At 37.7% G+C, this 11,461-nt stretch overlaps 2 protein-coding genes across 2 annotated transcripts; both read left to right on the top strand.

Annotated features, from left to right (window-relative positions):
- Positions 1–1,810: 1,810 nt before the first annotated feature.
- Positions 1,811–4,934, top strand: LOC113467862 (THAP domain-containing protein 1-like). Its single transcript, XM_026824316.1, has 3 exons — positions 1,811–2,704; positions 3,110–3,128; positions 3,678–4,934. The coding sequence occupies exons 1-3, from the start codon at positions 2,653–2,655 to the stop codon at positions 3,772–3,774; spliced, it is 168 nt and encodes a 55-aa protein (XP_026680117.1). The 5' UTR covers positions 1,811–2,652; the 3' UTR covers positions 3,775–4,934.
- A 26-nt stretch (positions 4,935–4,960) lies between these two features.
- LOC113467859 (putative nuclease HARBI1) lies at positions 4,961–10,738 on the top strand. Its single transcript, XM_026824312.1, has 2 exons — positions 4,961–5,411; positions 10,618–10,738. The coding sequence occupies exons 1-2, from the start codon at positions 5,123–5,125 to the stop codon at positions 10,647–10,649; spliced, it is 321 nt and encodes a 106-aa protein (XP_026680113.1). The 5' UTR covers positions 4,961–5,122; the 3' UTR covers positions 10,650–10,738.
- Positions 10,739–11,461: the final 723 nt, after the last annotated feature.

Here is an 11,461-nt window from a genome sequence, read left to right as displayed (position 1 = left end):
TTATTCCCCCAAAAGGAAAAAAAGAGCTTTTTTTCCGCAAATAGGATCAATTCTGAAAACAATTACAGGTAATTTGGACTCCACTGATACCGAGAGATACGATCTCATTATTCAAATATACGTATACCTAACTTGCACACCTTGTAAATTAATAACTAATTAACTGTAGAAAGGTGAAAGGGTCTCAGATCTCGACCATTCCATGAGGAAAAGGCAAATGTGTCTAATTCGAAGTTATTTATTTAAAAAAAAAAAAATAATAATAACATTAAAAAATGATGGGAGGTTATCGCTATAGAATGTTTGTAGGGGGGAAGTAATCTGTAGAAAGAATGATAAAAATGTCCAATGCTTGTAAAGCATGATTAGGCACTAAAAATAAATCTGTTTATCTCTTCCGATTTCTATGAAAGGCTTTCTTATTGCTTCAGGTCGTAATAAATAGGTTTAGAACAAGTATCGTCGTTTTCTCAGAGTGAAAACTTTTCCCCTCGCCATTTCCGGGAAGATTTTCTGCAAGAAACACAATGTATCTTGATGTAAAGTCATGGGTAGTGTAATGCGGTTAAAAATGAAGATATACCTACAGAATATTCCCCATCCGTGGCACAATAATAATAATAATTAGGTGGTAGAGAACGGCCCCGTGACCAAACTATCCTTTTCAAAAGAAAACTTTCTTCCGTTTCATGAATGACACATTAAGTAATCATGAGCTATTAAATAATATGGTCTTCCAGCTTCCCTTTTTGATATTTCCAAATTCCCAGGAGTAGTTTGCTTTTGTTTGTTTTCATTATGAGAGCATCGATGATTTTTCATTTGTAAAAGAAAATTCTGGACACGTGAAGAAAAAAAGACAACTGGACAAGATTTGTAGATGGTAATGATGAGAAATATATTAAAGAATGAAAACAACATACAAAAACAGCTCGATTTACAGTATACTTTTAACAGCGAACCAGTCAAACGATTTGAATTACCGGTACAGAATATTCAACATAATGAAGAAATACTACGTAACAAAATTTTACAATTAGGTGAGGTATTTACAGAAGAGGGTATATCTGCCCTAATGATAGCGGAGGATGCTTTCCATCAACTGGTTACCTTATCCTTAGCATACTGCAAGACGTAGAAAATTCCCTAACCTTTTGTCGAGCAAAAATTTACCATCCGTCAATATTGAGACCATCAGAACTTCTTCAGTGTCCTTAAAACAATCAGAACATAATGTCCTTAAAACAATTTATTTGAAGAGAAAACCCAATCGCAGAGTTGATGCTCTTATCAGTTTACTTCTGAAAGTTGAGGAAGATTATTGTGCCTGAAGAGCTGTTAAGCTCGTAACTAATGAGCGAGAAGTACTGCAACATGAGATTTCAAAATGTCATTTGAAAAGTAGTGACATTTATGAATCTGATATCACTGAAATTGTCGAGGACAATCTTTGGAAAATTAATTCCAATTCTAACCTGGGAAATCCTGAAAGTGGAAAATTACAATATGAAGTCCATAGGTGTGCTTCCAAATGTACATCCCCAGATTGGTGCTATTTTGAATGCCAGAGTCACTTTTGTTTGGGACTTTGTTCTCATTTGTATATTTGTACGTGTCCGAATGAGACACCCCTCTGTAAGCATGTTCACAGAATTCACACGAGACATATTCAGAAATTTGGGGTACAATGTGAATCACCCTCAATTCGAGTTCATCAAGCTCCTGAAATGCCTGAAATCTATCTACCTCTATTGCAAACTGGATGCATAGGAAAGAAGAAAGAAGAAAACAAAAAAATTATTGAATTGTGTCAAGAGTTGAGTCAACAAGTTCAAAATGACAGAGTAGAAGAAATTCTTCTCCCCCATATTCGTGATGCTCTTTCAAAACTAATTGCCGAGTGTGGCTCAATAAAAAATGCGGATAAACAAGATTGCCCACCTGTTCAAATGGAACCAACTCAGAAAAGAGTATCAAACGAAAAACTTGTCCGCCAAGTATTACCAAAGAAGAAAAAGAGAAAACAGAAGAAATCAAGCTACCCAACATTGGCAGAAGAGCAAGCAATTAGAAGTAGAGCTTTGGACCAGTTTCCCCAATAGAGAGGTCAAAGAAATGGAATACAATACCTCCAAAACATAAATGTAAAATAAGGCCAAGTTCCTAACCCCAAAAATGTCGGGCAGAGTGACTTCCAAGATCAAAAAAGAGTCCAAGTTCTTTGACCACCCCTTGGAGGTACCCCCAAATTTTAAAGCAACCAGCTTCCCTGGGCACATTTTACATTTTAAAGTTATCCAAGAATGCCCGATAAATTAATTAATACCACCCCACCCCGGAAAAAATGTGGCCAAGGAAACAAGGTTACATTAAAACCTCGAAGGGGTGGTCAAAGAACTTGGACCTATTTTTTGACCTCAGAACTTGCTCTAGCCGATATTTTGGGGGTTCCTTGTCATTTAATTAGTTTAATAAGTAGTATTTTCTTTCTAGATAGACTTAAAATTTTAGTGAGCTAGTGCTTTTAGACTTATTTACGTTAAAACATAACCTATTCTAGACATAAACCTGTCCAATCCTTGAAATGAAACACAATAATCTTTCCTGAATCAGTATTGTCTGCTGAAAGGTGGACTAACATCCATTATCAAAATGGTAAAGTTGTGCTGTGCTTTCAATTGTTCCAACCAAGCTGATAGCAATAAGCAACAATGACTTTGGTTAATATCAGGATGGGTGACTATCCGATTTTTACCAAATTGTTACAGTCGCGTCCTTGGAACATATCGGTAGGGGATAGTGGGGCACCATGTGCGGTGGGGTACGATGTGCATCGCTTTTTTCTCCGCCACTGATGATTTCTAACTTATGGAGTTGGCACCACTGTAAAACCTCCTCAAAAAACATATGATTGGTCATGGCGCGAGTTTTCAAAAATTTGAAATAAAAAAGTTATTTTGAATTTTGTGATTTTCAATGGTGAAAGTAAAAAAATTTCCGTGTGAATAAATTAATTTTTGATTGAGAGCCCTATTGGAGGGTTCTAGGGTGAGCCAAACCTGAGATATAGACCTCCAAATTTTTCATGCACATGGTGCCCCACTATCCCCTACTCTACATTTTCACAGGTAAGTAAAGACCCATCAATGAATGTAGGTAGTTACGTCATGTCTTTATTGTTTCTTTTGCCACTTAAGTAGGTATGTTCATTTCTTTATCCTATAGCGGCTATAGCCTAAATGAATGAGCTATGTACCTATATCTGTCTGTAGCTCTTACTGTATACAAGCAACTGCATTACATTGATATTTCAGTTTAACAAATTTAGGGTATTAAATTAGCAATTTGATACTTCTGAAACTAGATAGGAACATTGTTATTGTGACTTCAGTGTTTTGTTGTTGTAGTGGCCTAGCTAAAACAAAAGGGGGTTTGATGATCTCCAGTATGGATAAACCCAGTTGTCTTGAACCACATAGGTACAATCAATCATTGTGAGAACTTGTGCTTGTTTCTTTTTAAGCCATAAAACTCCCTTATATAATAATTATGTACTTGGTACTTGTAAAACACTTGTAGACCTAACCCCCCTCAAAAACTGCAGTATATCCTTATCTATGATAAAGATTCTCTTCTGTGAGTCTTTCCAATAAAATTTCTTTTCACTATTGTTTCAGATTTCCTAAAGACCCAGACTTATTAGCAAAGTGGACTCATTCAATCAAGACGAAAGGATTTAAGCCTGGACCCAATACTGTCTTGTGTAGTGAATAGTGAACATTTTGTAGAATCGGATTATTTGGAATCTAGTGTTCATGAGAAATTGTTGAAGAAAACAGCTGTGCCTTCCATTTTTAAATTCCCAGTCCACCTTCAAACCAAACAAGTATGCAGGAGGCCTCTTGTGCGATACAGCGATACTCTGAACCATCTACATCTACAAGTGAAATAGAACCTATGTTAGTAGGTGTTAACGAATCAAATCTTAGGTCAGTTGAAACCTTGAAACCCAAACTTCTCTCACAGGTAAAAAAACTTGAAGAACAGTTGAAGAATAGTCGCAGCGCTCGGAAAATTGCTCTACAACAAGTAAAAAGGAGGAATGATAAAATAAAATCATTGAAAGGCATGGTAAAGATGCTTCATGACAACAATATCAGAAATGAATGTTTGGAAGAAATATTGGAAACAATTTCAGTCCATCACCAGTAGAGCTCTTCAAAAATTAAGTAAAAAAACAAAAAGCGGAGTAAGTTTGGCCACTTATTCTGATGAAGTAAAAAAGTTTGCCCTCACTCTTTACTTTTACTCCCCACGTGCTTACAAATTCTTAAGAAAGCGTTGCACTCTTCCCCACCCTGCAAGGTTGACCAAGTATATAGCTTCCAAACATTGTAAACCAGAGATTTTGACAGAAGTAATTCACTTTCTGAAGTCAAAAATTCACTTTCTGAAGATGCTCTGAAGTTTGTACAGGTGCATGATGACTTCTTTGAGGGAGCTGATGCTACCATAGAATTTTTACAGACTTTTGACCTACTAGTAGGAACATTTTTGGAACAGGTTACAAATCTCCATTAACACTTCAAAACAAAGATATGTGGGAAAATTCATTAATTCAAAGTAGGAATTACATCTACAGTTTAAAATGTGGTAACACCAATCTGTTGTATCACAAGAGAAAAACGTTTGCTTTAGGATTCATTATCAATACATATAGCTTTAAAAATTTAGCTTTTGATCTATTAAGTTTGACCCCTGTGCTTCTTAATTTTTTCTTGTCCTATAAGTGCAGTCAAGATTATTTAGAATTGTATTTTTCCTGTATTCGTGGTTGTGGGGGTTGGAACAACAACCCCAATGCTCGCCAGCTGAGATACACTTTGAGAAAATTGTTATTCCATAATAGCGTTGATCCTAGTAATAGTTCCAATTGTGTCTTTTTTTTTTTTTTTACCTCATTACGTGGTGTTTGAGTTTTATCTTCTTTTTATTTCAGCTTGTGTGTGCAGATTTGGAGCATCTAAGTGAAAGCACAGTGTGCAGGATAGTAAAGGAGGCTGCAAAAGAAATTGCCCAGTACCTACATCGCTACGTCCATTTTCCAAGAAATGGACAGGGAATGAGACAAATTAAGGCCAAATTCCAAAGAATTGCTGGTTTTCCAGGCGTAATAGGCTGCATAGATTGTACGCATGTGGCGATAAAAAACCCAAATCGAATCAATGGTGAAAGATACAGAAACCGTAAAGGCTGGATGTCGTTGAATATTCAGGTGGTTAGTGGACCGGATTATGAGATTCAGGACATTGTAATGAGATGGCCCGGTTCTGCGCATGATAGTAGAATCTTTGACGCTAGTAGACTGAAGTTGAGATGCGACAGAGGAGAGCTTGAAGGAATACTCCTAGGTAAATATATACCTATTATTTTATTTCCTAATTCTAATAGAATAATACAGGCCTTTTTTTTGGTCCTGCGACCTAGCGCTTACAAAGCAGGAGTGCGACCCTCCGAGCTACTTAACTAGGCTGGCAGTTTATTATGTTTATATGAGGACATTGTGAAAAGGGAAGAAAATAATGAGTCAGCCGGCATAGCTTAGAGGGTAGAGCTCCTGCCTTGTAAGCGATAGGTCGCGGGTTCGATTCCCACCTGGAGCGCACTGTATCCTAAACAAATAAGGATCGTTCTCCGAACGCCTAGTTCTCCTATTGTAATTCGGGACCATAAGAGCTCACAGTAGTTGCAGTTTACCATCAAATCTTCTTTAAAATAATAATATCTGATATCAGGGCCCTTTACTTCAGCTTTTCTTCTTCTTCTTCTTTTTATTGGGTCAGCTGGGATTTGGCTCTACTGTTCACTAGTGCAGGAAAATTCTTCTTTGAGCTTTCCTAGTAGGATCCCTTAATTTGAAGATCTCCTAAAAACGAAGGTGTTCCCTCTGAAATCCGTTTGCATAGTGCTTCAAATAGGAATCCCTTAAGGAAGACGTTTTTAGGAAAGCGCCTCCCTGGTACGCAAGCGCAATGTGTATTTGTCGACATTCTTTTATATTTTAATTTCAATACACTGACGTTCAAATTTTTTGGGACAGATTGACTTTGAAATAGTTGAAAGAGTATTGGGATAAAAATGAAAATTGTCCTGAATTTTTTGCTTTTGAGTGTGTATTGTATCCATAGCAACTAAAAATTAATCGAAATTGGTCGATAACAAATGGACGCGATTATTATCTGAGCAGAAGAAAAGAAAAAATAAAAATTATTTTTCATATCTGAGCTGTGAATGTGAATCTGACCGAGTAACCAAAGTAATTTTCATTGGTCTCGTACATTTTCTTAATTGATCAATCATAAATTGAAGTTTTTAGTAGCAAAAAAACCTTTTTTTGAACAGTTTGATAGGTGTAAAATCGAAAGTGGCCTATAACAAACAGACCGTTTCCCCACACCTGTTAACGTATATGAGGTAGTTTGAAAATAATATTATTGACTTACCTTCAAAACTAGAATCAGGAGAAAAGTCTTTTTCTACAAGGCGACCACTCTTGGGACTTAGCACGTATTCCCCTGTCATAATACACTGCCCGGCAAAATTAACCGGCCGCTCGAAAAAGTAGAATATTGACTGATACACCTGAAAAAGAGGATTTACTTCAAAAGCAGATAAAACGTGATTCCAAGAAACAAGGGGAAAAACTCACAAAAAACGTATTAAAAAGGAACCTGAATCAGACGACTCTGAGGATTTAGATGACGTTTTACCACTAGAAGATAGTGATGAGGGACAGAAAACATTCACTGTTATTGATGGTGATTACGTAGTGGTTACATACAATGGTAAGAAGTTTCCAGGACGAGGCATACTACGGGATGGGCATGCTACGACACAGACCACATGCGTCTAATGTAGCAGTTGTTTCATTGCTACCAAATAAAAACGGCGATGAAACACTCATCTTCTTTTTTTTTTTAAGTTATCTCAGAGGAAAATCGCCCGAAAATGAAGATGACCTTCAGCTTCTCCTTATTGAAGGGTGCAGCTATGCAATGCGAAGAAAAGGTGCCACAAACAGAAGAAGAGAGGTCTACTGGTGGAACGATGAAATTAAAGTAAAAAGAATGGGATGTATACTCGTATCTATACGCAGAGAGCTAGCCCGCCTCAGACGAAGACATCCTAACGAAGCGGCAACGTAAACCTTAGCACAGCAATACAGATACGCAAGAACGGAGTTAAAGAAGAAGATCTGGGAGGCCAAAACCAATAAATGGAAAGAAATTTGCCGAGACCTCGACCGAGATATATGAGGATTAGCTTACAAAAGCGTAACCAAAAGTATAGGCCGTTCGCTACCAAAAATCCCCCCTGCTACAAGAAAAATACAGATCGATAAGCTCTTCCCAATAAATCCGTACGTAAGGTGGAGCCATAGAGAAATCAATGAAGAAATCGAGGTCATTACCACAGATGAACTAGGAGAAGCAATGCTGAAGCTGGCCACCGGTAAAGCACCCGGGCCGGACTTCATCCCACCAAAAGTAATCCGGAAGGCGGTCTTAGAGATACCGGAAGTATTTCTGGTAATATTCAACCGGCACTTAAGAGACGGGACATTTCCAAAAAACTGGAAGGAAGCACGGATCGTGCTCCTAGAGAAACCAATTAAAAATCAGGGAGACCCACAGACATATAGACCCATTTGCTTACTAAACACTCATGGTAAACTCTTCGAAATAGTTATCAACGAAAGGATCAAGAAGGAAATGGAAGAAAAACGAACCCTCAACGAACACCAATTCGGTTTTCGTAGAGGTAAATCCACGGTTGACGCAATTAATATAGTAAAGGAGCTCGCAACAGCAGAATTGGTCAAAGGAGGCAAAAAGAGCAGGAGAATGTGCATATTGACTATACTGGACATCAAAAATGCGTTTAATTTCGCTAACTGGGAAAAGATTATCCTGGCTTTAGAGGCCAAAGGCATCTCCAGTTACCTAATTAAAATAATTGAATCCTATCTACACGAAAGAGAGATTGTATGGGAAAGAATTCTCTAAAAAAATGTCCGCGGGCGTGCCCCAGGGGTCAATTTTGGGGCCCACTCTTTGGGATCTTTTGTACGATAATGTCAGTAGTTATGGATGATGATTGGGAAGAAGTCATGGACTTCCTGGATGATGATGATGAGCAAGATAACGGAGAAAGGATGCCTAGAAGATACATCCGAGATATGGAAAGTCCTTTCGATAGATACGACGAAGAAGCTTTTTTGAGAAGGTATCGTTTCTCAAAAGGAACCGTATTACAAAGCCTCATTCCTCTCATCAGTGGCGAAAAAGTTACCAAGCGAGGACTACCTGTTCCACCAGTGTACCGAATATGTATATTACTTCGGTTTCTGGCAACCTGCAGTTTTCAAGTAAGTTTTCACACTAAAAAATATTCTATTGAACATTGAAATACTTAGGTACTTAGTAGGTTATCTGAGTTGTGTATAAAAAAAAAAAAAAAATAGAAAGTACTAGGTAGCGGGTTCGATTCCCGCCTGGGGAGGATTTTATCCTAAACATCAGATAAGGTTCGTTCTTGGAACCGTTGGCTTTCTCCTATCCTACATTGTTTTTCTCTTCGCTTTCGGGACGACAGGACCTTAGCAGTTACAGTGCCCTCTATCAAACCTCCCTTTCTCTCTATCAAAAAAAAAAAAAGAAGATAATGTACATACTACTTTATGATACACCTTGGAGAGGTATATCTTGTAGCCCTCCTGCGCTTGGTATTCCACCATCTGGCACTACAAATGATTCTTTGTCATGTTTTTTTTTTTTATGAAATTGTGGAGAATGCATGTTGCCAGCACTATATTCTGTCAACATTTTCTGGCTTTGCATGATGCCTTGTAAGAGCTGGGCCGCGGGTCCCGCCCGGGGCGGATTTTATCCTCATGGTATAATGTTCGTTCTCGGAAGGGCTGGCTTTCTCCTATTACGTTTTCCATCTCTCTTCAATTTCGGTACGATAAGACCTTGGCAGTTACAGTTCCCTCTGTCAAACCTCTTTTTTTTTTTTAAAGTTCAAACCTGCGGCCCAGCTCTTACAAAGCAGACGCACTGCCAACCAAGCTAACTAGGCTGGCCAAGTTCAAACTTTTAGTTGGCTTGGAGGCTATCTAGCGGGCCTTGTAAGTTCTAGGTCGCGGGATCGATTCCCGCCCGTAGCAAACATTATCATAAACATGCCTTTAACGAGGACAATTTTTATTATGTAAAAATTCCATTGTGTACAAGTAAAATGAAACTGACCTTCTCATGTTCCGGAACAGCATTAAATGCTTCGTGGATTTCAACCCAGGAGTTCTTCTTGGCCTGTAAGCCAACTGCATCGGTATTTTTGTTCTCAATGATGTTAATTTTCTCGGCGATGTAACTGTTTAAGAAATGTTTCTCTTCTAGAGTAAACTTCATTTTTAATCAAAGATCACAGAAAATAACTTTGGTAAATGCACGTTCAGAAATACACAGCTCATCAGGAAGAATGAGAAAATTATTTTTTCGCGTCTCTGCTATCGATCACATTCGATTGATTTTCAGTTGCTATGGAAACAATATAGGTATACTCGAGTGCAAAAAGAAAATCGGGATGATTTTCATTTTCATCCCAATACTCTACAGCTATTTCAAAGTCAATCTCTCCCAATTTTTTTGCATGTGAGCGTAGTATTAAAATTAAAATGTAAACATAAAAAAAAGAAAAAAAGTAAAAGGAAATTTAAAAATACACATTGCGCTTGCGTACCAGGGAGGCGCTTTCCTAAAAACGTCTTCCTTAAGGGATTCCTATTTGAAGCACTATGCAAACGGATTTCAGAGGGAACACCTTCGTTTTTAGGAGATCTTCAAATTAAGGGATCCTACTAGGAAATAGGAAATCTTAAGGAAATAGGAAACCTTCATCATTTAGGAACGACTGTGCAATCGGCCCTAAGGCTGTACAAGACAGTTTTTCTGAGTGTATTGACACATTGAGGAATACCTACAATTTCTTTGTAGATGTTCTGAGTGATTCAGATGGTAAGAACATATTGTAGTTTTATTTAAAAAATAAAATCTACTCAGGCTGATGAAAAAATCAAGTGATATAGGTAGGTAGGTACTATAGGTATTGTAGGTGTATCATTTTGATTAAACCTAACCATAGACAGATGGACACAGCACAGATATTCAGTTAAAAATCATAATAAAAAAATAAATAAAAAAAATATGATAATTGTTGTACTATAAGGCCTTTTTGTAACATTGGTTCACAAACCATTCAAAACACGGATAATATTATCTTTCTGGCATAATCACATTAAACATGTGGACATCACCCACCTTCATTAACACTTCCCACGCCGGTGTTACTTTCGAGTCACCTATTCCATTTAAACTTTACGTAAGTTCAAAGTTCAAAACTTTCATGGCGTGGGAAGTGTTAAACATTGTGTAACACATTGAACTTTTTTGTTCTTCCCGGAATAGGAAAGTAATAAAACATTAAACCACTGATTTAGGTAATTAGTTTCATAGATGACAACATTTGATTTATTTTACCTAAATTGTTTTCCAGGCAATGTGAAAGGTGTGTTCTTCCAAGATTAAGAAATGGCTAAGACTTTCCATAATTATCCGGAAATACTGTTCATGGATGGTTGGATGGGACTTATTGTCCCCTTGAAAGTAGATCATCAACCTATTTACTTGTTGTTGAAGATACAGAAGGAAAGGCAGCTATAGTTGCTGCTGGAATTTTGGTATCTGAAGATTCAGAAACGATTGATTGGTTTCTCAAGGTTAGTACCTGATTAGTTCAAGACCATCCCTTGTAACCTTCACCAGCTTTTGCTTGGCTCCTTTATGGAAGTAAGATTGTAGATTTACTAAATCAACAAACAAGCCTAGCAAATGAACCGTGTAGTGTTTGGAAGTAAGCCTAGTCCCTACCTTGCTCAGCGTGTACTTCGTCAGCTGGCCGATGATGAAGGTAAGATGTATCCACTGGCAGCAGGGGAATTGAAAAATTTCTACATGGACGATTATTTGTCCAGCTTTCTTGATGAAGAACAAGCTGTAACTACTTTCGGTCAATGTACCGCCGCACTCAAAAGGGGTGGTTTTGAACTCACTAAGTTAGCGAGTAATAATGACAAATTATTGGAAAGTGTCCTCGAAGAAGATAGACTTTTAAGCAAGGTAGAGTGGGATACGCACCTCCTCTCTCAAGGTACTAGGTACCCAATATAGTCCTACAGAAGATAAGTTTTTCTTTTCCGTCAATGTGGAAGATTCCAAGTGTACGAAGAGAAATATTTTGAGTACCACTGCACGTATTTTTGACGTGCTTGGATTAGTAAGTCCTGTTACCATTTGTGCCAAGCTACTAATCAAAGAGTTGTGGCTATTGAAGATTGACT

The sequence above is a fragment of the Diaphorina citri genome, unplaced genomic scaffold (assembly GCF_000475195.1).
Source record: "Diaphorina citri unplaced genomic scaffold, Diaci psyllid genome assembly version 1.1 scaffold25, whole genome shotgun sequence".
Taxonomy (NCBI): Eukaryota; Metazoa; Arthropoda; class Insecta; order Hemiptera; family Psyllidae; genus Diaphorina; species Diaphorina citri.
Note: the sequence above shows the minus strand (reverse complement) of the source record. Positions and strands in the feature narration are given on the sequence as shown.